Source organism: Seriola aureovittata, chromosome 11 (assembly GCF_021018895.1).
Source record: "Seriola aureovittata isolate HTS-2021-v1 ecotype China chromosome 11, ASM2101889v1, whole genome shotgun sequence".
Taxonomy (NCBI): Eukaryota; Metazoa; Chordata; class Actinopteri; order Carangiformes; family Carangidae; genus Seriola; species Seriola aureovittata.
This window is the reverse complement of record NC_079374.1, coordinates 27748901-27776454: the sequence shown is the minus strand read 5'-3', so window position 1 is coordinate 27776454 and position 27554 is coordinate 27748901. Positions and strand designations below refer to the sequence as shown.

The window sequence follows — 27554 nt, the reverse complement described above, 5'->3', positions numbered from 1 at the left end:
TAACACTAGCAGCAGCTAATGTAGCCTGGAGCCTGAAGCAGAGGTGAGGAGCGGGCTTTCAGAGTTGTGGTCAGCTCACATCTTCCCAGTTGTACACCTCTAGATGGTTTTCATTTTCTAACTTGTGTCTTCAGACCTGTCCATCACTTATTCAGGTGACATCACCTGAGGATGTTTATCAGACTCACACAGCTCCTTCTGGAGACACTTAACATTCTACACAACTTTTTTCACATTCAGTGGCTTCAGAAAGTCTTCAGACCCCTCATTGAGCTGAAAGGGGAACCGCGGCTCCAGTCTCAGGTCTCCTGGACTCTGGATCAGGTTTTCTCTCTGTGTCTCATTCATCCTTCATCAGGTCTGACCAGAAGCTCCCCACAGTATGATGCTGCCACACCCCCCTCAGATTCTCCAGAAGAGTCCTGGTTCCAGACCTCCATCAGTTTGATGATCAGGTCTCTCTTCTCATTCATGAGAGGAGATAAAAATATCAGTCAGGATCCCTCAATTGCAGATAAAGATTCAGATGTCAATTGTTTTCTACTCTCACCCTCAACCTCTCGTTTGATGAACATCATTAGTCTGCTTCATCTCTCTTCATAGTATCATCATGTGACCTCCAGGGTCCCACAGGTTTCCTGACTCCAGAAGAGTGGAGGCTGATAGAGCAGCTGATCAGTGCAGATGGTTTTGATGTGACATGGGTTTAATGTTCAAGTGCCCACATATTCTACCTTTGGCTCTGTAGTGTATTTACAGCCTAGAAAATACTAAACATGACTAACTTAAGGTTGCCTGCCAGAACTCATCCATGGACATCACTGTGAATAGTTTTCATGGTAACTGCTTCAAACCAGATAAAATGTCACTGACCTTCATATCTCCAAACCATGACACATATAAATTATTTACTGTCTTACAAGACAAACTATATTTGACACAACAGTACAGGTGTGTGTGTGTGTGTGTGTGTGTGTGTGTGTGTGTGTGTGTGTGTGTGTGTGTGTGTGTGTGTGTGTGTGTGTGTGTGTGTGTGTGTGTGTGTGTGTGTGTGTGTGTGTGTGTGTGTGTGTGTGTGTGTGTGTGTGTGTGTGTGTGTGGTCCTGCCTCAGACTTTCCCACTCTATCAGCTCAGCTTGCTCTCCAATCTCAGTGATTGTGATACTGCACAGACAGTTTGCATGTCTCTCTCCCGTCAGAGATCTGATTGGGCAACACAACAACACATCCATGTACGCAGGCTGCACCCAAACACTAAACTGTTAATGTTGTAAGTTTGTCTGACTGTACTTCCATCCTCCAGCGGATGAAGTAAATATGAACTGGATCAGTTCCAGCAGGTCAACACTTGAGAGGTTGTGTCAGTGACAATAAAAGCAGCTGTTTTCTGCAGCAGCTTCAGAGAACATCACATGTTAGGCTGTTGTTGGTAGGATCACTGATATGTGACTGATAGAGAGTGTGTACAGCAGAGTATCTCACTGTGTCCCTGTCAGTCAGAGCTCCAGCGTAGACACAGGAGATAAAAGAAGGAAGTGGGTGTGGAGGAGATGAGCAGGGGAGGCAGTAGAGTTCAGCAGAGGAAGAGGAGGCAAAACCTGGACCTGGACTCTCACTCTACCTGAGACTGTATCCCTCTGTCAGTGGATATGACTGTCTGTAGCAGGTTGTTGTGTGGTCTGCTGGCAGCTGCTTGATGTGCCTCACTATGGTTTCGCTGTTGCTGCCTGGCTTCTTGCTGCTCCTGCTTTTCTGTTTGTGTCATCGACCGGTGGGAGCAAAGAGACAAGAACCAGTGGCTTCACCTGAGAACGACAGCACTCGCCTCCGAGGCCTCTGGAAGCTGCACATGAGGGACTCCCTGCTGAAAGGAAAAGGTCAGAGAGCACTTGTTTAAACTTTACACTGAGCAGCCTCATTATTAAAGTTACCTGTTTTAACGATGAGGCTGATGGCTGATCATTTCTCTTCTCTCCCACGTGTTTTTTTTCCTTTCTTTATTTCAAGTCACCAAAACCTCTATCATCTGCTGTTACATCACAGGACAGTTTGATGTGATATGAAAACATGACGATAATGATGAAATGTTAGTAGGTCAGGCTATGGGAGATAGAAATTAACTCCATGTCTGAGAATCTCATCTCTATGTGTGGTCCCTGTAGCCTTTCCTTCAGGGTTCCTTCAGCCACAGGGTGTCGAGGTTTTAATATTCACACATGAATCAGTCAGTCAGTATTACAGTGTTGGACAACAGGACTGTCCTCTTTAGGCTTTAGCTCACAGTTTGTTTAGAGAGTAGCTGCTCATGTTCCCTGTCCTCAGTGTTGGAGATAATACACCCATCACATGTCATGGCTGTTGTCAAATCAACCAACACTGACTTGTTAAAGAACAGGTTCATATAGCTTCTTCATAGCCGGTATGAGTGAGGTGAATGATTACAGTAACATGGCACCAGTGTTGTGGAGTAGTCACCTTCATATAATTAAACTGGTAGCTCAGCTAAATTCATATTTTCTCATTGATTCAAGTAGTTAAATTACTCTCTACTGTAATTAAACCCCTTTTGACCAGTCCCGCCCCCTTTTTTCTTTCATCCTGACCGCTGAAGGCAGCCAATGCAATGCATTCGTCAGGCAGTCACCACCACACACTTCATCTGTGTGTAGTTCAAGTGCAAAACCCAAGAACAGGTGTGGCTCAGTGTTCACACAGCTACAACACCATCCTGGATAAACCTCCTGAATCTCAGCCTGAGGAAGAATCACCATGGTCATACTGACAAAGCTGAAATTGATGGTGGTTTTTATTTTTTAGTTTATCTTCTGACCTGTGAACAATCAACTGGCTTGTGACTAATTTCTATTTTATTTTGTTATAATTTCGTTTCAAATGTACATCGTCAATTTGATCATCTTTTTTAAAGAGCAGTTTGAATGACTTTTTCTAAGTAGATTCCCCAACACTGCATGGCACTATATTAAGATGAATGATTACAATAACATGGCACTGTATTAAGATGGATTTGAACAACTCTTTAGCACAGGACCAGTTGATTCCATCAGAAATAGTTTCTTTAACATGTTTCCAGCTATATGACAGGAAACATGGACAGTCAATCAGTTTTCAGATATTTCCTTCTGGATGACATCATCCATAAGAGGGTAATTTATCTATCAAATCATCTCTTTACAATGCAGGTTCCAGTCCTCATCCAATTAGAGAAGGGCCCAAGCAGCAGCTGCTTTACTGCCGTGTTGGGATTGGCTATCATCTCCAGATTCTGCCCAATGGCTCAGTTGGAGGTGTCCACAAACCCACTGAGTACTGTGAGTTCACTGGTCTGCAGTCTGAGGTTTCATTATGTGAGGAGTTTGTAGATGTGTGTGAAGAATCCATCCAAACCTTGATGTATTGCTTTATGCTGTTTCTCCATCTCCACAAGCTTGGCTGAAGATGTTTGCTATGAAGCATGGAGTGGTGGGAATCAAAGGAGTGAAGAGCGGCCTGTACCTCTCTATGAGTGGACAAGGACTGGCACATGGAGTGGTATGTAGCCCACTACAGCTCACACAGTAACACAGCAGGGTGTACATGTGTCATGTGTGTGTACTGTGAGAGAAAGTAGATGCTGTCAGACCTGGGTCAAAGAGCATTATGTTAGTGTCAGGACCAGCAGGACCAGCAGTGCTCGACCTGTTAAAGCTAAAATAGACATCAATTAAAGCAACACTGAAGTGAAGTTATATCTCTCCTTAAATCTGATCTCAGAGCAACATTCTGTCCCATAAAGGGTCTGATGCCTGTTTGCATCAATCATGTAATTTACTGCCATCTAGTGGCCACTTTAGGCTGTTGTCTGTATATATAGTTCCTGTCATTTTTGTCAAGCAGAGGTCAGAGCAGCCTTTTAAGGATGTTTGCACATTTGGGATAATCCTGGATCTTTCAAAGTGATTAGCTTTAACCAAAGTGTGCTGGTCAACCTGTCCTTGACTCAGCTTGTACTGTTCTGAGATCAGTTATGATATTGCAGCAATATACACATGTACAGACGTGTGTGGAAACTAAACTTAGACATTAGAAATTACTTTCACAATCTTTTCTTTCTAAGCGTTAAGAGGCAGCAGAAGTCAATGACACTAATTGACCGGATGTTCGGTGCACTGCATCATGTTAAAGGTATACTGTGCAGGATTTCCATAAAAACCAGTGTATAGACCTTGACCTCTGCCTGTTGTCATGGTGCAGTAATTCACTTAGAAATCATTTTATTTTAAGGATTTCATATGATCAATCACAAAGTAAAGTTTTATTTCTCTGATTCACTGCACCACTCCCTCTCTTCATTCACTCTCTATGTCGCTCAGCTGCTGTTGCTCTCCCTCTGTCTTTTGTTGAGCTGGGGAGGAGGGGCCAGCTTTGAGTGGTGTGCTTACAAACAGAAACAAACCAGTATCTTTACCTTTAAGGATGAATGCATGTCTGAACGCTGGGCTTCACAATGGAACAAGGTGATGTGATGATATAATGTATTCCTGTGTTTCCAGGAGCAGTTCTCTGACAACTGCCTGTTGAAGGAGAACCTGGAGGAGAACCACTACACCACCTATTCCTCTCTGTCTCATCCAGGCATCTACCTGGCTCTGTCCCACAAGGGAGACCTCAGGAAGGGCAGCAGTGTGGGCCGCCACCAGTCCTGCACTCACTTCCTGCCTCGCAGAACACCGTGATCAGGGTCCAGTACCAGCCAGCTCATTCAGTACTGGAGCCATGTTAGGAATATGGCTCCAGTCTGGGACAGAACTGACAGGACGTGGCCTCCACACAGCAGGTCCAGGTTCATTGTCACTGCAACACATTTGCATGATGAGGAAATGAAATGGACCTCACTGCAACAGAGAACAGACTCACAGTCACCAGACTGTTAGAGAGAGCACTCTGACACTTAACTGAAGTCTTTGTTAAAAGTTAAGCTGAAACTAAACTTTGACGTAAAGCTCTCTGTAATTTTTTTTTAAGTATGTTTTTTGGGCTTTTTATGCCTCTATTTGACAGTATAGTGGAGAGAGACAGGAAACAGGGAGGCAGAGAGGGGGATTGACATGCAGCGAAGGGCCGTCCGATGGGGGATTCAAACCGGGGCCAACTGCAGCGAGGACTGTAGCCTCTACACAAGGGGCGCCTGCTTAGACCACTACGCCACATGAAGAATAAAATTGCATCAGTCAGTTTTGACCTGGAAACATCCTGATTAATATGTGATGATCCACAATAATTCAGAATATCTGCTTTTTTAAGTTATTTTTGCCTTTGCAGTGAGAGAGGGGATGACATGCAGCAAAGGGCCTTGGGCTGGACTTGAACCAGGCTGCTGCAGTAAGGACTTAGCCTTAGCAGTATGCACTCTGCCAGGTGAGCCACCAAATTTAAAAAATGAAGTTGACTAAAAATGTATAACAGAGAATTGGGTGATGATGTCATACAGTACTTCACTCTTTTTAAACAGTCAACCAGACTGGGTCAGTTTTGACACAGGAGGATGAGACACTAACAAAGTCTGTTCTTTACTGATCAAACTAAATGTATGATTTCCTCCAGTTAAATGTGAAGTGTGGTGAAGGTTGATCAGCTGGTCAGAGACACAGCTGTTAATGAACAGTGCTCTCTTGTTAGCAGAGAGAAGCTGTTTAATCACATGTGAGACATCAGTTAATGTTTATGAACTGACTTTCACTGAGGTGTGAGTTATTTAACAGACAACTGTCTGTACTTCAGAAATAATGATGATGAGTAGATGAACTTGAAAAACTTCAGAAAATAAGTTGTTTTTAAATCTGCAGCCTTGTTGTTATTATTCATTTTGTTTGTGTAGTTTTTGAGTACTTTCTACTATTAAATAAAATATCTCATGTTGTGTTGAAGTCGTTTGTTTAAAGTTGGATTAGATATAAATATATTTATATTTCACAAATTCAGATGTGGGACATAATCATCACCATTATTATTATTAGTATTAGAATTAGTATTAGTATTAGTGTTATGTTGAGCTTTGTGTGAGTGAAATAAAAAAACTTTTGTGTCTTGTTGAAGCTCAACAGATAAGTTCCACTAGGCACTTAAGTGTAGAATGCATAACATCTGTTTCCAGCTGGTTCTTCATTCATAATAGTAATTGTTTAGTTGACTCAGTTGCTCTCTGGCTCCCTCCACTGATATTTAACTCAGGTTTCTCTGGCTTCTAGAAATGAATGAAAAACTGGGGAAAAAAACAGTTTTCAGTATTAATGTCGACCTGGGTATAAAGTAGGTCCAACTTAAAGGATCATTTCACCCAATTAAAGACCATGTGAGTAGGTTTACTTTTCTTTGTGCAGCTTTTGAGATCTGAGATTTCTATCTCAGCCTCAACAGGAGGTGAATGGAATTTCTTCTGTGCTGCTCACTGCAGTGAATAATGTTTGAAAAACTCAACGAGAGTGTGTCTACAGGTGGCAACCCACCGTGACGTCACCCATTGGTTTCTGAACTGCCGTTTTAAAGCCAGCAGTTTGTGTTTTGACCGTTGCCATTTAGGTTTTTTTGGAAACCGGAAGAAACCATATTTGGAGGAGAGGGTGGAGCTGGGGAGGAGTGATGGGTGGATCTGACCCGATCTGGCCCTAAGAACAGAGGCTACTGTGTACTCCCGCCTGCACCGGCTATCTGACCGCAGCAGGCTCCTGCATGCGCTGTACCAAGTCGCTGCTAACACAGTTAGCATTCATAATTCGAGGTAAACTTTATATCTTAGTGTTAAAATAATCTTAGTAGCTAATTGCATACATGTCCACATTTGGTAAATCACATATATGAGGAGAAACCTTGTAATATTAGCTGAAGTTCCTGTGTGTAAGCTAACTGTGTGGTGTAACCGCTTGTATTAAAACCACAGACCGAGGGAAAACATGTTATAACGTGTTTTAAAATGAGTTCTGCAAAGCGAAGGTGACGTTACTGAACTTAGTGTTAACAGTGACAGTGGGTTGTCAATAAGTCACTGTCACTAAATGATAACGTTATTACAGTGAACTGTTGTGTCTTGATGTGCTGTTGAAGAGCAGAGCAGCGGATGTGTGTGTCGTGTTTGTTCATGTTAAGTTTGGTTCAGTGTTAGTCAGATATGTGTGACCATCTAATCAGAGAGCTGTTTCTTTAGTCTTTTTCTCTAAACTCTACAATTTGATATTGATATGATTTCTCTCTATTATAATGTTTTTTTTCCCATCCAGCCAAGGTCTGGATCTTTGGGGACACCTACAACCTCTTGCAGCAATGATGGAGGCCCTGCACCACCTCCACCTGCAGCGTCCACACATGAAGATCTTCTCTTACCAAACATACACACATAGTATTATTTAATGTAACACTTGTGGCCATAACATTGTTCAGTCTTATCAGCTCTGCTCTTCCTTGTTCCCTTCACCCTCACTGTCTTATTACACTCTCTGCCCCATGCCACACATACAGTCACATGACTTTTGGACTCCACTGTAGCTGTAACAAACTGTCAACAGTTAAAAACATTGTTCATATTTCATAGTCCTCAGCCATTATAGTTAATATCAGTGCTGTTCCAACAGCATCACTTATTTAGAGGGAGATTGTTAATCAAAATTCTGTTGCATTGTTGATTGAACTACCTCTTTTTATTATGCACTTACATATGACAGTGAAATTCAGCTTTAACTTCATCCACAATTATATTTTTTATTTTAAAAAGTTAGAGTTGACTGTAAATTGTACACTACAGTGTTTAATTAATCAATTTATTACATTCTTTTATGCATGTGTCCAGCGTTGTAAATTGTTTAAATTAATGTAGTTCATAATGTCAAATAAAGTTATTTGTGAAGCTCTTGCTTTAACTTTGTTGATGGTTTTTATAGAACACATCTGGTATGAATGTTCACAATATTAACACGTACAGCATTGCGTGACTATTTCTATCTTAGCTTTAATAACAACATAAATACTAGAAATGTTTAAATGTTGCTGTCCGACAACACTGACAGTGAAGGATCAAAAAACATACTGATGTTAACTGGTAAATACTTTCACCTGTGGAGGTGGTGACAGCTAGAGATGATCCATCACTTAATCACAGTTTAATATTTATAAGTTCTGTTCTTAAAAGTGTTGCTACCATCACCTGCCAACAACAGCAGAAGTGAAGCTGCAGGTAAGAAACTGAACCTGTGAATCCTGAAGACAGAATAATAAACAAACTCATCATCAGTTAGTCTGTCATTTCATCTGGGAGGGGTTTCTAGCATCATCATCATCATCATCATCATCACAGCCCATTAAATGAAAAATCTTCTATATGACAAATGTTTTTCTACACATTTTTTATACGTCACTTTATCTTAACTTGAACTATAACGACGTCTTGATGGACAATGTATTAACTAACATTAACGCTGCGCATTACACTAACACAGATCACTTAAACCGGGTGACGTGCAAGAAACACAAACCAAACGTCGTTAGATTAACGTCGATTAAATGTACTTTTTATTGGGCTTTGACTGACCACCTCCACGGACTAACCCAGGTGGACAGGTTATCAGCCCAGTGGGGCAAGGTACTGTTAGCATAGCAATCGCTAAATTATCAGCTAACGCTAAACACTAGCTGGCTAGCTTAGTTAGCAATGTGCATCTTCACCTGAACTGTGATATTAAATGGGATGCTAATTTTGGCTAGCAAAGAAATAGGCATAAAACAAAATGCACATACTGGAAAAAATTGAACCGCTGACTCCTCCAAGTGTCTTTCAGAACAACTGAACGCCAAACAAGACATTTTCAGGCAGACATGTTGGAGCTAGCTATGATGAAGTGAAAATGAAAGGTCAAATGTCCGACACATCGCTCTGACCTCTATCCAGATTAATCGCAGGTCCCCCTGTGTGTTAATCATGCAGTAGCCACACCCTAAAACCACTCTGCTTTAACATCTATTTTCTCTTAAAATTACATTTTTAAATAGAACCATAATTTGAAAAATGAACATATGTTGTATTGAAAAAAACTTCAAACCAGCGATTGAGACCATAAACACATAATGAAATACATAATGAAGTGACAAGTAGGCTTCAATACAATCTGACTTCTTTTTGCATCCAGTGGAGTCGCCCCCTGATGGTCATTCGATAGAATGCAAGTTTAAAGCACTTCAGCATTGGCTTCATTTTCCAGACCCGGAGTTGATGTGCATTTTTATACAGCCTACAGTCTGTGGTCTACAGAAACCAAAGTCACTCATCCATGGACATCACTGTGAATAGTTTTCATGGTAACTGCTTCAAACCAGATAAAATGTCACTGACCTTCATATCTCCAAACCATGACACATATAAATTATTTACTGTCTTACAAGACAAACTATATTTGACACAACAGTACAGGTGTGTGTGTGTGTGTGTGTGTGTGTGTGTGTGTGTGTGTGTGGCTCTGTAGTGTATTTACAGCCTAGAAAATACTAAACATGATTAACTTAAGGTTACCTGCCAGAACTGTTTGTGTGTGTGTGTGTGTGTGTGTGTGTGTGTGTGTATGTGTGTGTGTGTGTGTGTGTGTGTGTGTGTGTGTGTGTGTGTGTGTGTGTGTGTATGTGTGTATGTGTGTGTGTGTGTGTGTGTGTGTGTGTGTGTGTGTGTGTGTGTGTGTGTGTATGTGTGTGTGTGTGTGTGTGTGTGTGTGTGTGTGTGTGTGTGTGTGTGTGTGCGTGTGTGTGTGTGCGTGTGTGTGTGTGTGTGTGTGTGTGTGTGTGTGTGTGTGTGTGCAGAGTGCAGCTGGGCAGTACAACCAGTGGACAGCAGCTTCCCTCCTCCTCCTCCCATGTCCCCAAGCATGTAATCCTATCCACAGAGTGGGAGGTGCAGGGTCACCTGATCCCCCCTCTGAGTGGCAGCACTCACCTGCTCAGGTGTCCCTTTGTACCAAAGTGTAGACACAACAGGAGTGAAGCCATTAAAAACAGACTCAGAAACAGAGGAACAGAGGAACAGAGACTTGGGGTTATGGTGCTGGATAAAGCTCGGCTGAGTGTGGACAATGGCACGATGACAAAGACCTTCATGAACATAAGTATGTTGGAGATAAATGATCAAACTCAGGAATACAGTCTGTTCTTTTTTCTTGAGGACTCGTGTTTTCTCTTTTCTTCATGATCATTTCTTCTTCCTCACTTCCATTTTCTCTCTCTCTGCTCTGTCTATTTTCACTCATCACACTGCTTCTCATCCCTCTTTTACAGACCCTGCTGCCAACACTGCTGCTGCTGACACATCAACTCCCCTGCCAGTAAGTGGACACACTCAGTCAGTAAAGGTAGAGCTGACTGACACAAAAGTCTCTGTTTTATATCTCTGTGAGCTGGTTAAATATGTTTGGGCTCTGGACTGTTGGGCTGAGGAAATTTTCACTTGGTTTTTCCATTATTTTCTGACATGTTATAAACTGAGCTGTAAACTGATCAAACGGACAAAAATCAGAGGAGGGAATAAACAGGGGAAGAGGAAGACAAAATAGAAAAACTATGGTAGGGTGGAGTTTGGGGGTGAGAGAGAGTCACCACAGCAACAGAGGTGAAAAGGGTGAGGGTTTACCTTCTGTAGGCTGCACTTAGGGGCTGACCTGTTGGGGGGACACCTTGTGTTGAATAGCCCCAGACACTCCAGGAGGGCGCCTGGTCGATGCAGATTTCAGGGCTAGTTTAGATTTAGTGAAAATTGGGTATTTTTTTCTAATTTGTCTCAGTACAATTTAGCTTCATCCCTGTCCCCTTGCACCCTGAACCTTGATGCTGCTTTTCAATGGGTAACGTTGGTTAGATTTCAGCAGTAGAGTCGTGGTGTTCCTCTCAGACTGCCATGCTGTCAAATGAAGTTTTCATAGTGTCTCAATAAAGGGTCAACAAAGGTTCAGCATTGTACAACAGATTCTGTGAGTTCTCTTGGTTTACTGTCGGCAGTCTTCATCATCCCTCCTCATCTCTGCTGAACCCCTCAACATCATCATCCTCACTGGGTTAAACCCAGATTCTGGTCCTTCAGTCACAACATACCTCTCTGAGGTCTTCATAGCTGTTGTATTTCTATCATTAGTTAATCATTTCCAACCATGTTTTCCTGTTCAGGAACTAAAGACAGAGAAACCTGAGCAACCAGACCCCTCCAGGATCGAGGTGGTCTCTGTGACAGAGGAAGACCTCCCCACTGTTGAGACCCCCAACACAGTAAACGTCAGCCCCCTCGGTAGCTTTACCACTGACCCCCAGTCAGAGAATACTTCTGCAAAACCTGAAGAGCCCCAGCCTCCAGCTGCGCCCAGTCCAACCATGCCAATCACCAAGGTGCAGCCATTTCTCCAAGGTGAGCCCTGTGGTGGTGCAGCAGATCACTGCTCTCAGGTACAGTTACTGTGGGATCTGCTTGAAATATGAGAAGCTGTGAATGACGTGCTTTGTTATGGAGATAATGGTGCTACATCTGTCCCAGACTAAGTGATGAGTTACAGCATTGACCTCTTTGTTCTTTAGTCCTCCTCACTTTCCTTATCCAACCACACAGTCCAATTCAGCTGTACAGCTGCTCTCATCACAGGTGAAATATCAGTATAAAGTAAAGTTATAGTTGCGTGTCAGTAGATAGAAAACAGAATGAAGTGTATTAACCAGAGACTACAGGTTGTTATAGACTCACCTGAGGAATCAACATGGTTCTGTTGGTACCGCATAACTACATGAAAGGACCTGAATTTGGAATTGATCTTTTTTGTTTTGGCAGAAGATAAGAGTTGTGTTACATGTTCTTGTGAAAAAAATGTCATGAAAAGACCCTAAGCAGTGAAGGATTGATTCTCTGTTGTGTGTATATGTGACTCCTCTGAGCCACAGAGCTCCACTGTTTCCACAGACTATTAAAACACACAGATGAGTCTCATTGTGTCACTGGGTGATATGGTCCTTCATTTCTATGAACACACACACTGCAGTTTATTTTGAGACAGTCACACACGCACCATCAAGATTCATCCACTGCTGAAAATAGTCCTCAACAAATACACTATTTCCTACTGTTAGAGTAACTTTTGTAAAAGCTCCATATTTTCCTTTTCTTCTGTGTTTTATTTGAAGTGTTGATCGATAAGAAAATATATTTGTGGTTTTAAGAACCAGCGACCATCTCAGTGTAGTTTTACATCTCCTCTCTCAGGCTTCTCTCTGGAGCTCTAGTAACAACAAGTCAGTGAGCCAATCAGAGGAGAGGAAGTTATGAGCCTCTCTTCTGACTGGCTGACTGTTTTCTGAGTGATCCAATAAAAATATAGCAGATTTCACATAAACACTCGGAGAAACCAAATCCTGAAAGGTTGGATGTTGGGTGCAGGTGGCCAGGGCTTGGGGTGTGACTGAGAGCGATGACTGCTTTGTTGTGACATCACAAAGTTCCAGAAGTCCTGACGGCTGGTTTGAAGGCTCAGTTTCTGAATACAGGCTGTGTGCATTTCTCTGTGGACTGAGCACTTTGATACTTTCACAGTATCAATATATAACCTAGACCATCTTTATAATCAAACAACACATGGACATCTGCCTTTACACTACATGGACCTTTAAAAACTACAGTGCCTGTTCATTTGTGAGACAGGTTATGTCTTCAGTAGGCATGGATGGACTGGCACAATGCCACAGACAGGATGGTAATTAAGACACAAGCTTACCCACTCTGGTTTTGACTAAAGAAAACAGATGACCTGTGGGATGAAGCTCACAGTTCATAGGTTTAAATTATTTTTCATAATCTTCTTAATCCTGAGGGAAACACGAGAAAAATGTCATAGATTTTATTTTATAGATAAAAGAAAACGTTTCTCTGCACCTGTCCTGTCTCCTGTTTAAGTTTGAACTGCTCATATTGTATAATATCTAAACACTGTGATGTTCATGAACTACTTTGTGTTGACAGATGACGACCTGGAGAAAAGCTGGAAGAACAGACTGTTGGCTCATCGCTTCGAGCTGCTCATCGCTTCAGGCGTCATCGTGGTGGTGACTCTCATTCTCGGCATCGGCCTCGGAGGTGAGGAGCTCAGTGTTGTGTGGACTTTGTCTATTAAGCAATAATGGAGCCACTGTAGCATGGGCTACCTGTGCTCCATCAATATTTGATGCAGTCCTTACCTGATACAATTTAGGTCCCGCCCACACACATCAGCCATCTTTACTCTGTGCTTGGATTGGTTTTTTTTGGTTTGTGAAAAATACAATCAGCTGTGTTAAGATCAGGTGACAGTCTCACTGGTCTGATCTGCTGTGCTATTCCACAATGATCAATTTTATTACTGTGTTTCCAGCTGTGGACGTAACTCTAGTTCTATGAATACCTGCTTGTGTGGTCTCTTTGATTGACAGGCAGGTGAGTGTATGCTTGCAACAAACCAGCATGCATCTGAAGAGGTTGACCTGAGGTGGTATTATTTTCATCTTTGATTATATGATGTAGGATGGAGTGTAACACTGTACTTGTGGATGGCATCACTGGATGGTAGTAGGAATAGTAGGAATTTCAAATCCTTCACACTTTGCCATTATTGTTATCGATATTTAGACTCATTAGCTGTTGACACTGTTCTGTGTCAGCTGAAAACAGATTTTCATCACGTTTCTAAGCACTGTGGAGGGACTACTGTTGCCTTGGTTACTGGGTGTTTTTTGCACACCAAATATGGTTGACAGCACAGGAAGCTGTTTTCATCACAACTGAACACAATGCACCTTTCTGTTTCCACCTACTGTTTTGTTTGTCATTGAGTTACTGTTCTACAGGGAAAAATCCATCAGTGAGTAATATGCTCTTTATTTGTGTGCGTCTGTGTGTACATGTGTGTGTGTGTGTGTGTGTGTGTGTGTGTGTGTGTGTGTGTGTGTGTGTGTGTGTGTGTGTGTGCGCGCGTGTGTGCGCGTGTGTGTGCGTGTGTGTGCGTGTGTGTGCGTGCATGCGTGTGTGTGCATGTGTGTGTGTGTGGGTCTACAGTGGGTCTGAGCTGTGTGGGGAAGTTTCGTTGTGGCTCATCATCTCAGTGCATCAGCTCCTTGGCTCAGTGTGATGGACAGGTGCACTGTGACAATGGAGAGGACGAGCTTGGCTGTGGTGAGACACACACATATCCCCATATACACATATAAATTTATAAACAAATAAAGACATGTACATCTGTATCTGTGTGATTTTGAAGGCAGTTTGTAAAGCATTTACTCAGTCATGGCAAACATGTATCAGAATACACCTGTATTTTCCTTAAACTGGCATTGTCAATGATAATAATGATAATAATAGCCTCGTAATATTTAGTAATACTTTGTGCAGAGGCAAAGGCAATGTTACAAAGTGCTTCATAAACAATTAAATCAGAGATATGGGAAAATATTGAAAGGCTAAAATCAGCAAAAACAAATGTTACAGAACACATTTCAAAAGATGCAGTGTATCAAACATGAAACAATGTCACAATAAAACATGACAGTTATTCAAAGGCTAACTGAGGAGACATTTAAAAGAAGCTCCTTGATCATTCAGAGCTCATATGTAATAACAGCAAAGACAAGTCTTCCTCTGACATCAAATCCCGACACAGGGATAGTCAGCAGGTTCTGGTCTGAGGACATCAGGTTAGTGGGGATTTCTTTGCCAGAGGAACCAATTAGTATGTAACCTGATCCAGGTTTACTGTCTGAGCTGATAGACCCAAATGTATTTAATGCACCATGTGAGCACAATATCAACTGAGATATTAAAGGTATTAAGACCCTGACACATAATGTCCTAAACACTGGAAATCAGGCTTTTACCATCTAAGTTTATTTTGTGTTCAAATGGTTCATAGTCACAAACAAATTACCATCAAGTAAAAAAGGCGTATGTTCATGATCAAACCTGGACCGTACAAAAATGTCACATAATAACAACTCTCTCTGTCTCTGTGTCTCTCTCTGTCTCTCTGTCTCTCTCTCACTGTCTCTCTCTCGCTGTCTCTCTCTCTCTATCTCTCTCTGTCTCTCTGTCTCTCTGTCTCTCTCTCACTGTCTCTCTCTCGCTGTCTCTCTCTCTCTATCTCTCTGTTTCCCTGTCTCTGTGTCTCTCTCTGTCTCTCTCTCTCTCCGTCTCTCTCTCACTGTCTCTCTCTCTCTGTCTCTCTCTGTTTCCCTGTCTCTGTGTCTCTCTCTGTCTCTCTGCCCCCCACCCACCACCCCACCCCAACACCCCTCTCTTTCTGTGTCAGTGCGTCTAAGTGGGAGGAGCTCGGTGCTTCAGGTCCAGAAAGGGGGGTTATGGAGGACTGTCTGCTCAGAGGACTGGAACAACTGGCTGGGGGTCTCTGCCTGCAAGCAGCTGGGTTATTCAAGGTCTTGGCTTTGACTAGGATTTCTTTCCCTTGTTTATTTTTTTAGCAATATCTGTATGTAATGATGTCATAATCTCATGATGTCATGATGTCTCAATGTCATGTTGCAATGATGTTATGATGTTATGATATCATGATGTCACGATGTCATAATCTCATGATGTCATGATGTCATGATGCAATGAAGTTATGATGTTAAGATGTCATGATGTCATGATGTCATAATCTCATGATGTCATGATGTAATGGTAGATTTGCCCCCCTCTCATTCAGCCTGTTGTTTTGATCTGGATTCTCATTGTGCAGAAGTTTATGACAGAACAGCCTCAGCTACACTTTGAGTGTAATATGAATTTACCTGGCAATGAAAAGTAACATGTTACTAAACTACTGCAACAACATTATATTTTCTCTGCTGCCATGTTCAGGTCAAACTTCACATCTCTGGCTCATTACAGGTACTGATCTAAGAATAGAAACATTTTCTATCCATTTTATTAATTCCATGCAGGTATTTGTTTTCTGGTGTGTACATCCAGAAGACGTGTTAGTCCATCAGTCAGAGACCTACTAAGATAACATGTCAATGGCTGTTCTTTGATTGGAGTTTGACTCTTTTGAGGTGGCGCTCAATGCCAGGAGGTTATTTTACTTCAGTATTCACAAGGTGTGACTACATGTTTCAGGTATTCTGAATACTGGGTGTTGCAGTTCTTTAAGGCCACAGGAGTACAGTTCACTAACATGAAATGATGGTATCCAGTGTAAGTAAAACAGTATGTTTCATTATCCTCCCAAACAGCTGGTTAATGATCAAATCAAGATCTGTTTTTATCTAATGTACTGTGATGATTTTGTTAATGCTACAAAACTCTACCAACTCAAATGAATGTTGTGTAATGACAGTAGAAGAATAGCCGAGGGACAGAAAGTCTTTAGAGAGCTGTTCCCTGCAGCAGTTCAGGGGTTTGTAGGACTGAACTGCCTCAGCAGCTACGGTATGCTTCAAGGACAAAACATGATTCAGTCATGGTAAACTGGGGGGGCTGTGGTGGAAGCAATGACACATGAGACCCCAAACAGGAAGTCCAGTTTTAGTAACATATCTATCATCACACACATACACACACACACTACGCAGTGGTTTATCAGCCTATAGACAGAATGTTACAACAGTGTCAGACATTTTATCTTCTCTCTTTATCTGTCTCAACCATCATGAGGTTCACAGTGGAAATCTGTGATGCATATATGTGAGTTGCCAGTGCAGCACCATGCTGGATGATGTCGCTTTGCATTATGTCTTTATGAGCCTATATTTTGCAAACCTGAACCTGAGTGTTTTTATTCCTCCACACCGGAGACAGTCAGAGTGAAATTGTTTTCAGGTTGTCCGTCCATCCCATTCTTATGGACATGATATCTCAGCAACACCTTGATGGAACTTCTTCACATTTGGAACAAACTTGGACTCAAGGACGAACTAATTAGATTTTGGTGATCAAAGGTCAAAGGTCAATGTCAGTGTGACCTCATTAAACACTTTTTAGCCATTACTCAAGACTTTAGCAATTATGACAAAATCTCACGCAAATGGCAAGAAATGGAAAGAGGAGGAAGACAACCACAAGGAAGTGATTTTAGTTTTTTTCAGAAGCCTTTTGCACTGACACCGTCACTGAGCTGATGGAGACGTCCCATTTAAATAAATGAGAGAGTTGACCCTTGTCTGAACATTATTAGACAACACTGAAGAGGACTGTGTTTTAATGTTGTGTTACATGAGATGCCAAGTGGATGGTTTGCTCCCTGTTTTATGTTTGAAGTTTAAAAGAAGTGCAACACAGCATTAAAGGGTTTCAGATGCACATGATAGTCTTTTTTACATATGAACAAGTGAAATGGTTATCAACAGGATTTTAAAACATTGTCATTGACTTAAAGTTTGAGCTGTATGTTCTGTGTCTGTCAGGTATGTGGAGTCATTCTTCATCTCTCTGACCTCCATTGAGCAGGACCTTCAACACAATCTAATGTCCATTGCCCTGAACCAGCCCCACATCATAAAGCTGCAGAACACCACCACTTTCAGGTACATGAGCACAACCTCATTTCAATCAGTGAAAAAGGATCAACACTTACTGTGCTGATGGTCAGTGACAAACTTTTGTATGTGTTTAAAAAGTCTAGTGGGTCAGCTGATCAACTGAGGAATCCTGTGCAAAAGCCAGACAAAGCCAGATCCATTTTTCTGATATCTCATAAGTCTTTATTCATCTATTGTGATTGTGGAAGGTAGATATACTGTATTTCTCTGTGCACATGATTAAAATTGCCATTTTCTCAGTTGGCATGAAGCTAATGAAGTTAATTCCATCTTTGTTCTTTTATTTACCCTGAGTCTGTCTGTGATTTGTTGATGTGTCATCACAGTAAGACTGAGTGCAGCTCAGGGAAGGTGACCACTTTGAAATGTCTGGGTGAGGAGACCTACAGACTGACTGATGTTTGCTCTGGTCATGACTGTTTTCTGTGAGGATTTAACATGGAGTCAGGAGGAGTTTAGTGCACACAGTGTTGCATGGCATGCACATGTGTGTATTTCTTCTGTGTGTGTCTTAATCACAATATCTTACAGCTCTCATTCATGGTGTTCATGTGAAAACCTGTTGTAAGTCAAAAGCCAGAGTTTCATGTAATTAAATAACGAAAACCTACAGAAGCCCTGAAAGGCAAGGGAAATTTTCTTTTGACATTTTTAGAAAATTTGAAAAACATTTTCACTTGCCTTGCGTTTTCACAAAACATTTCTAACCAAAAGAAGGAACAGTAATGTTACACATTTTGATAACAGTGATTGTATGTGCCTTGTTTTCAGGCTAATGGAGAAATTAAAAATCACCTGGAGGGAAACATGAATTTTAGTCTGATTTTAGTCTTTCACCTGTGAAAGGCAAGGGGAAAAAATACTTATGGGGGGTGGGGATCATTTTTCTATTTCTTTTGTTCTTTTTTCACAAAAAAATATCACTAGCCTCTCAGGGCTTCCATAGTGTGTGTGTGTGTGTGGTGTGTGTGTGTGTTGTGTGTGTGTGTGTGTGTGTGTGTTTATGTGGCTTGTGTGTGGTTGTGTTTGCATGCACTCAGGTTGAACTGGGCCAGATTTTAAGATTGATACTGATACTTTTGGTCTAAACTGCTCACAGATGATCAGTGGGCGGGGCATTCCACCAGTGTTACCAATAAAGAGCAGACGACCTGTCATTATAGTTCTCTGTGGCTGTGAAGGTGTTCATCACCTTCATGAGCTCTGGGCTCAGACACTCTGAGTTTTAAGTCTGTAACAAACTGGGGCATGAAGTTTGATCATTTATTAGTTAAGCCGGTCCAATGACCAGGCTATGAATTGCATTATGGGAAATGTAGGCTCTTTGCATTTTAGGAACTAAAAATGCCTCTGCCCAGTGATTTAGAATATTGTTTTTGTTTAAACTGTCTCTTGAGAGTCCCCCAGTGTTGGAATGGAAGTGAATACTAAATCACTGATGTATCACAATAGATAAATTATTTAGGAACAGCTTTAAGTTTCAAGTGTTTCCTCCAGACCTCACCTCTGGTGGAGCTTATAACAGCCTCTGAACACATCATGAGACAGTAACTGAAAGCTGACATGAGGACGGTATTTTTTTGATAGCAGCTCTCTAACTCACCTGGTCAGAGGTAGGAGAGGCTCAAAGAATCTGCAGATTTAACTTATTCAATCAATGTTTATGTTATAACTCACTTGACATTGCCATTGTCAAATCTGTGACCTTTGACCCTGGTCACATGTCTGTCTTCAGAATGTGGCTCCAGGCCTCAGTACAGCACTCGTATTGTTGGAGGTAACATCTCCAGACCAGGTCAGTTCCCATGGCAGGTCAGTCTCCACTACAACGGTGAGCACCTGTGTGGAGGCTCCATCATAACATCCCGCTGGATCCTCACGGCGGCACACTGTGTGTACGGGTGAGTCACACAATCAAACATAAAGTATCTATATATCAGATGTTACACTGTGTAGGTCCCAGACAAGATACTGTATGTAGTAAGGCAGGTTAATTATTGTAATAATTTTTGCTGATAAAGCTTCTCCGTCCAATTCATCATGGTTAAAAAGAGGACAGGGATTCATCATCACTGGAGGACAACATGTTCCACAGGTGTCATCTGTCATTTTTCAAAATCCAACTTTTCCCAGATTCACAGTCTCAGTTGTTTTTCTCACTAAAATCTCTATAAACACTGTCTTTGGACTGATAAAAGTGTCTGAAGACACTGATCCGAGTTTTACCAGGAGCATTGGTGGAGGAGGTAGACTGCAGACACCACTCAGGGCTGAATAGACATATATATATATATAATATCTCCTATGTCCAGAGTCGTTTTGTACAGTTCATTCAGAAAGTCTGCAGACCCCTGAACTATTTTCACATGTTGTGATGTTGCAGTCTGATGATAAAATCTTTAAAGCTCCATATTTTCTTCTTCCCCTGTGTTTTATTTGAAGTGCTGATCCATAAGAAAATATATTTGTGGTTTTAAGAACCAAAAACCATCTTAATGTAGTTTTACATCTCCTCTCTCAGGCTTTTCTCTGGAGCTCTAGTAACAACGGGTCATTGAGCCAATCAGAAGAGAGGAGGCTCTGAGGTTCTCTTCTGACTGGCTGACTGTTTTCTGAGTGATCCAATAAAAATATAGCAGATTGCAGGTAAACACTCAGAGAAACCAAATCCTGCAATGTTGGATGTTGGGTGCAGATGAACGGTGCTTGGGGCATGGCCGAGATCAGTGACTGCTTTGTTGTGACATTACAAAGTTCCAGAAGTCCTGACGGCTGGTTTTAAGGCTCAGTTTCTGAATACAGGCTGTGTGCATTTCTTTGTGGACTGAGCACTTTGATACTTTCACAGAACCTAAACCTGCTTTATAATCAAACAACACATGGACATATGCCTTTATACAATATTGACCTTTTAGGTACTTGTTCTTGAGTACTGTATATCCATTTTATGTTCATAACTACAGTTACTTTACAGATTGATATTTTATGTTGAGAAACAGGTGATCAGCTCATAAGATACAACACAGTCCAAGAAAAACTTTTGTGACTTGTAACCTCTGACGAACAAAACTATGTGTTGTTGTGGCACCTTGTCTCAAGTGAGATGTATGTGTGTTCTTAACAGCTCCACCTTTTTTTTACAAACTATATAAATCTTCTTATGGATCAATATTTCAAATAAAACACAGGAAAAGTGTGAAATATAGACCTTTAAAATTGAACTGAAGTACAGTAGGCATGAGTAAATGTAGTTACTCTCCCTCATTGCTGCTCTGCTGGATCAGCTCACATCCAGCTCTGCTCCTCTCTCACGCCTTGTGTGTGAATCATTACAGACTGTTGAAAGGACACATTAGGACACTGACATAAAACGACCTCTTCCTGTCACCGTGTTTTTAAGGATATGTTAAGGATATGTTATTGAAGGAGCCAGATGCTCTGCTGCAAACAGCTGCTATGTGGATATGACACAGCAGAGAGCACAAATTCTCTGTCATACAGTTAAACTAATACCTTTAGCCTGGTGACAGGCCTGTGAACTCTGTTCAGTAAAATAATAAACAAGAACAAGAAGGTAAACTGTGGGTTGCAGGATGACATGTTCCCCTCACACCTCCTGTCTCACTTTCTCTGTCCGGTCTGTCCTCAGGTTTGCAGACCCCTCCATGTGGACAGTCCATGTGGGGCTGACACAGCAGCTGGTCCATGGGGCCCAGTCTCTGGCTGTGGAGCAGATCATATACCACGCTCGCTATCGGCCAAAAGGACTAGACTACGACGTGGCTCTAATGAAACTGGCCGTGTCTCTGGTTTTCAATGGTACTGGTGTTTTCATATTCATACATACACAGTACAACCTGTCTGTCTCAGACCAGCAGCAAAGAACAGAGCCTGTCCTCTTCCTCATTACCCTCCTTCTGCCCTTAGACAAGGCACATATTCTCACTCTGTTCCAGAGCTGCTCAGTACAGGTGTAAAGTACAAATCACTCACTGCAGTTTGTTCACAGTTTTACAAGCTGAGTGATCCATCACTATTCACATACTCTCCAGTATCTACAGAAGTAAGTGAACGCATCACTATTCAGATACTCTCCAGTATCTACAGAAGTAAGTGAACGCATCACTATTCAGATACTCTTCAGTATGTACAGATGTAAGTGAACACATCACAGTGTTGTTCACAGCCACAGATTAATCTGTTGTGATTCAGTTGTAGCTACAGGTTCCTCCTGCAGGCAATTCTTCTGCTATACATTTATATTATATACATTTATATACAATAATTTAATATCATACAGATGTGTTTTTATGGCGGTTGGTGTGAGTCCCTCCCTGTGGCAGGCTGAGACATTTAGCCGCCAGAGGAGCTGCTGCTCTTTCACCCAGGAGAACTGACACTTTCTCCTCTGGGGTTAATATTTGGAAGTTTGGATTTTTTTTTTTTTTCTCTGTCTCTCGATGCAGAGAACTTGTCACAGTGGAGGAGGAAGTGCATCTCTGTCTCTACCTCTTTTGTCGAGCAGTGACCACACATGCTCCTCTCTGGGCAGCCATGTCTGTTCGTATCGTCCTGTTTCTATTGCTAGTCGGTCACTGAGCCTGTATTTGGTCAGGATCCGTCTCTGCTTCGTATCTGACAGAGAGGAAATACTCGGCTCATTTGTATTCTCTGTTTAGGGTAAGATAACAATTTAGTCTATTTTGGATTTTAATTTCATTTTTCCACTGTTGTACGTAAAGATTTTTTGACTGATTCATAATTAGTTTTATTCTGTTGTGTTGTTTTGATGCCGTGCTGATGGGAGCGTGGCTGGTTAACTTCCCAGTCAGCTGACTGAGGGGATTGTTTTCAGGGTTCGGGTCTTAGGTCTTCAGTGCTTTGAATGCCAGTGTGTCCTCTTGGATTTAAATTAAGATGTGTCCAAAATGTTGTTGCCATTTCTGAATGTTTAGCAGTAAAGGGAAACGTCCCAGTTCTGCTCGGCAGCTGTTGTTTGGTGTTTTCCTTTGAACACCTAGAGTTCTTCTGCAGAATCAGTGTGCAGGGTTTCTATTGGGTGTTTATCCCATGAGCCATACTCTAATCCACTGAGGGGGCCCCAGACCTCTCTTCCATATAGAGCTATTGGTAAAATTATGTAATCAAATATTTTTGTCCAGATTCTAATTGAGATGTTCATGTTGAATAATTTGTTAGTTTTTAATGTATATATTGCTCTGCATGCTTTTTCTTCGAGTGCATGTATGGCCATATTGAAACTGATGCAGATATGTTCAGACCAAGTCAAGTGTAATTTATTGTGTGTCCAGTGGGGGTGTTAAAATGTTTTTTGTTTTCAAAATGTCTGGGTTTGTTTTGAAAGATCATAAATTGTGTTTTGTTAAGGTTTACATCCAGGGCCCAGTTTGACAGTACTGCTCCAGGATGCTCAGGTTCTGTTGAAGACCATCACTGGTTGGGGATAATAGAATTAGGTCGTCTACATAAAGCAGGTTTCTAATCTCTGTGTCCAAAAGTGTGAGGCCTGAAGCTGCTGATCGGTCCAACTGCTCTGCAAGTTCATTAATATACAGGACCTCTCTGGTCTGTCTGTCTGTCTGTCTCTCTCTCTCTCTCTGGTCTGTCTGTCTGTCTCTCTCTCTCTCTCTGGTCTGTCTGTCTGTCTGTCTGTCTCTCTCTCTGGCCTGTCTGTCTGTCTGTCTCTCTCTCTCTCTCTCTGGTCTGTCTGTCTGTCTGTCTGTCTGTCTGTCTGTCTGTCTGTCTGTCTGTCTCTCTCTCTGGTCTGTCTGTCTGTCTGTCTGTCTCTCTCTCTCTCTCTGGTCTGTCTGTCTGTCTGTCAGTCTGTCTGTCTCTCTCTCTCTCTCTGGTCTGTCTGTCTGTCTGTCTGTCTCTCTCTGGTCTGTCTGTCTGTCTCTCTCTGGTCTGTCTGTCTCTCTGTCTCACCGTCAGTCTGTCTCTGGTCTGTCTGTCTGTCTGTCTGTCTGTCTGTCTCTCTCTGGTCTGTCTGTCTCTCTGTCTCACCGTCAGTCTGTCTCTGGTCCGTCTGTCTGTCTGTCTGTCTGTCTGTCTGTCTGTCTGTCTGTCTGTCTGTCTGCCCCCCCCCGAGGTTTCTGGTGTCATGATGTTGATCAGTCTACACCGTTCACACTCCTCCACCTTGTAGTGTGAAGCTGCTGCTGTCAGTTCATTCCACCAGTGTAATTACACATTAGCTGTATGACTGATGATGATGATGATGATGACGATGATGACGATGATGACGATGATGACGATGATGACGATGATGACGATGATGATGATGATGATGATGATGATGATGATGATGATGATGATGGGAACCACACACACACTTGTTGTTGTTGTGTCCAGTGTGAAACTCATGGTCTCTCCTCTTCAGGCCTGGTGGAGCCCATCTGTCTGCCCAACCATGGGGAGGACTTTGTGGAGGGCACCATGTGCTGGATCTCTGGATGGGGAGCAACTGAGGCCGATGGTGAGTCCCCACCCCCCACCCCACCCCCCATCCCCACATCTGGGCTCCAATATAAAACCTTGATCACTTCATGTGTGTACTCCCCTCCTCTCTGATGTGGTTTCTCCAGGAGAGACCAGCTTGGTTCTGCACTCGGCCACAGTCCCCCTCCTCTCTACTAAGACCTGCAACCAGCCAGAGGTCTACCGCGGCCTCATCTCTTCCTGGATGATCTGTGCCGGGTACCTGGAGGGAGGAGTGGACTCCTGTCAGGTACATCAACACTCACTGAACTGATGTTCTCGTTAGTGAAGGTCTGGTGGTCTGGTGTATAAGACGTGGACTCCTTCTGCATGTGTCTCCTCAGGGGGACAGTGGCGGTCCTCTGGCCTGTGAAGACTCATCTGTGTGGAAGCTGGTCGGGGCGACCAGCTGGGGGATCGGCTGCGCCATGAGGAACAAGCCAGGCGTCTACACTCGCATTACACAGTCCCTCAGCTGGATCCGCCAACAGATGGAGGTCAGTGCAGGACAAGCTGTGTCCTGATTCAGGACCTGGGTCTTCAGAAGAACCCAAGGCCGTATTCATATAACATCCTAAAGCTAAAAGTAAGGGACATGTCCTAACTGTGAGAGTAAATGTAGACCCTGTAGAGTCTGTGAGACATGAGACAGTCCAGAGGACTCTAAGTCACAAAGACCAGACAGGTTCACAGGGAGTGATGTGCTGCAGGTAATGGGCCTCATTGTCAGTGTTTTGTAAGATTAGAAAGACAATGAACCTTTAAAACCATAACCATGAAGCTAAGATTAATGATGATTCAAGTATCTATTCCAATAACAATGGTGATAATGGTCTGCAGGACTCTCTGTTACTGGGACCAGTAAAGTCCAGTTTACAGAGCTGATGGTCTGAGCCTCAGTTATTCATTAAAGACCAGTTTGTTCATTAAGATAAAGAACAACTAGAATAAATTAAACCACCCAAGTAAATTCTAAAACCAGTGATGAAGCTGAGCTCCATCTACCTGCTGTGGTTTCAGGGTCCTGGGACCAGTTCAAGATACTTCAGACTGGTCTGTGGTCTAAGACCAGTCTTCATTTTAGATTAGTTAGACAGCTTCACAAAAATAAAAACGTATTTTAAGAGTGAGAGGACAACACTGTCAACACATTTGTATTGTTACACAGAGAAACGTCCTTGTCATTGTTGGACTCTTCCAGAGTGAAGGAGCACTGACCTCATCAATCTGCCTTGTTTTTTTAGTTTGAAAAAGATGTAATTTACCCACAATTAAAAGCAAATTACTTCCTACCTCAGACAAGACAAGACAGGACAGGACAGGACAGGACAGGACAGGCAGACAGTCTCTGTCCTACCAGAATGTTGTGGAGAGGGTGTTTGGTATTGTCCAAGATCAAGAACTCAACAGCCTTTTTTACAACAGATGCATTTAGATGTCTATCTAAACTATAATTTAGATCTAAACCACAGTCTAAGTCTTTGTGAGACCAGAGGTCTGTACTACAAAGTAAGTCCAACATGACCAGGATAACTTTGTTATCTGGTTAAACTGAACCTAACATTGTCCTGATCACCTGTCCTATGAAGCTGGTTATCTACTGGGTCAGTTAACTCTGGGTTTACCTGTCCAGGTACGAGCACGTCATGAGAACGAGGCAGAGTCGTTAATTATAAGCAACATCGTCAGAACCATGAATAAAGTAGTAATATGATATGAGCAGAGACACTGATACCTGCAGGTAAGTTCAGTTATAGTGATGTCATAAAGTGAAATTCAACAAGGTGAAATGTAAACAATGTGATCACAATACTGGAATAAAAAAGAAACACTAGAAATAATTGTAATTATTAAAGTCACACTAAGGATATTTTGAAAATAAGAGCATGAATTATCATTAAGTTTCTCACTGAATATTTTTGCTCTTCAGTCTGATGATGAACAAACTGTCATGAACATGTGAAGCAGATAAAAGTTAAAGTTAATGTCAGACTGTTTCTGCTGCAGAGAGAAAGAAAAGAGGAGAGAAAGAAGAGGAGAGAAGTCGCTGATGTCTGAAGAGTCAGTCTGACTGAAATGTTCATTCATAATGGTGGAAATATTGATCAGTGTGTGGATCATTGTTGGTTTAGTTTTTATTTCTCCTCATGTTGTTCTGAGCTGCAGTGATGAAGAAGAGAGTAAAAGCTTCATCACTGTCAGGAATCCTGTCAGATTAAAGAATCTGTGTTCTGTTCAAATGAAGTTCTAATAGTTATTTTGTAGTTATTTAATGTAATAAACCCTCCTCTGTTTGTTAGAGGCTGTTTTAAAACCAGAGTAACACATGGAAAGACTCAAACCGCAAAACATCCACTGATCTATACAAATATCTACTGATCTTCATTATTGATCACTTTATTGTAAACTCTTTTGTCCCTGTCAGGATCCTGTAGGAATCATGACTCAGTTTTTCCAGTGATCCGATTGGTCAGTAGTTTGGCTGTTGACAGGTTTTGATCTAATCCTCTGAAGTAAACCTGCTCAGGAGCAGGTGAGGAGTTCAGCAACAGTTACCATGGTGATTTACCCCGGTAAGGACTGAAAACCAAGAGTTAAACTGGAAGTTACCTCGATGACCTCAGATCCTGCTTTGTAGTACAGACCTCAGCTTGTGGTTTTGTTCATGCATGTTTATGTCAAATCTTATTGAATACAACAACCCTGCAGGAAAAATGAAGCTGGAACAGTAGTAACGGTTATATTCTATAATTAATGGCACTTTTTAATATGGTCATGATGTTGGTCTGAGTGAGTGAAACAAACACTGCAGTTACCAGTCCACTGTCTCCTCTTCAGACCTGAACCCAGTGTAGTTCCAGGTGTTGTAACCTCACTGTGTGATGACGGACCAACAGCTGGTTCTCCTGAACAGACTGTGCATAGCTCCTGACAGGACGTCAGGTGTTTTATATGGTAACAGCTTTGAGATGCTTAGAGATCTAACCATTCAGACTGTGAAGAGTGCAGAATCTGGTCCTGGTTTCTATGTGGGTACTCAGAAAACTAAAGCTGTCACAGACCTGAATCAAAGCGAACCAAGAGTAGAAAACATGGGACATTATTCCCTCATTATAATTTCCCCTGATTCTCCAGACAGAAATCTAACTCTCCACTTTGAATGTTTTTCTCTGTATCCAAACTCAAGCTGCACTAGTTTTACCTTTATGAATCATATTCCATGCATCATTTTACTGATATTACACTAAACTCTTCATATTTGGTGTTTTTGGAGATTCTGATCTGGTCGTGACTGTAACCAGACACTTTCCATGTCTGTGTTAAATTGTCCATTTTGTGTGTGGTCTTTCAGAGAGAAGAGGTTCGTGTTTCTCCAAACCTGAGCACAGACAACTGACCCGCCCGTTACTTCTCTGGACTCTGTTTGGATGTTATCACATTTGAACTGTACCACATTAGGACGACGGAGCCTCGGAGCAGAGAGAAGAGGCGGAGCA

General features: G+C 42.0%; 2 protein-coding genes across 2 annotated transcripts; both read left to right on the top strand.

The window, feature by feature from the left end:
- The first annotated feature begins 1708 nt into the window (after positions 1 to 1708).
- Positions 1709 to 5540, top strand: fgf9 (fibroblast growth factor 9). The gene is made up of 4 exons (XM_056389605.1): positions 1709 to 1877; positions 3201 to 3329; positions 3446 to 3549; positions 4551 to 5540. Exons 1-4 carry the CDS (start codon positions 1709 to 1711, stop codon positions 4731 to 4733), a joined length of 585 nt encoding a protein of 194 aa, XP_056245580.1. The 3' UTR covers positions 4734 to 5540.
- A 4468-nt stretch (positions 5541 to 10008) lies between these two features.
- On the top strand, positions 10009 to 27539 carry tmprss3a (transmembrane serine protease 3a). The gene is made up of 14 exons (XM_056389854.1): positions 10009 to 10133; positions 10303 to 10349; positions 11185 to 11419; positions 13016 to 13129; positions 14084 to 14200; positions 15330 to 15453; positions 17425 to 17544; positions 17886 to 17932; positions 19295 to 19460; positions 21209 to 21378; positions 23960 to 24055; positions 24165 to 24307; positions 24402 to 24554; positions 27410 to 27539. Exons 1-14 carry the CDS (start codon positions 10067 to 10069, stop codon positions 27452 to 27454), a joined length of 1644 nt encoding a protein of 547 aa, XP_056245829.1. The 5' UTR covers positions 10009 to 10066; the 3' UTR covers positions 27455 to 27539.
- Positions 27540 to 27554: the final 15 nt, after the last annotated feature.

Excerpts from the sequence above, each read along its gene's own strand:
- fgf9 (XM_056389605.1), top strand. The coding sequence starts at position 1,709 with ATGGTTTCGCTGTTGCTGCCTGGCTTCTTGCTGCTCCTGCTTTTCTGT. Across the intron at positions 1,878-3,200 it reads CTCCCTGCTGAAAGGAAAAG|GTTCCAGTCCTCATCCAATT; the intron begins GTCAGAGAGCAC and ends TTTACAATGCAG. Across the intron at positions 3,330-3,445 it reads CCACAAACCCACTGAGTACT|CTTGGCTGAAGATGTTTGCT; the intron begins GTGAGTTCACTG and ends CATCTCCACAAG.
- tmprss3a (XM_056389854.1), top strand. The coding sequence starts at position 10,067 with ATGGTGCTGGATAAAGCTCGGCTGAGTGTGGACAATGGCACGATGACA. Across the intron at positions 19,461-21,208 it reads GCGGCACACTGTGTGTACGG|GTTTGCAGACCCCTCCATGT; the intron begins GTGAGTCACACA and ends GTCTGTCCTCAG. Across the intron at positions 24,555-27,409 it reads GGATCCGCCAACAGATGGAG|AGAGAAGAGGTTCGTGTTTC; the intron begins GTCAGTGCAGGA and ends GTGGTCTTTCAG.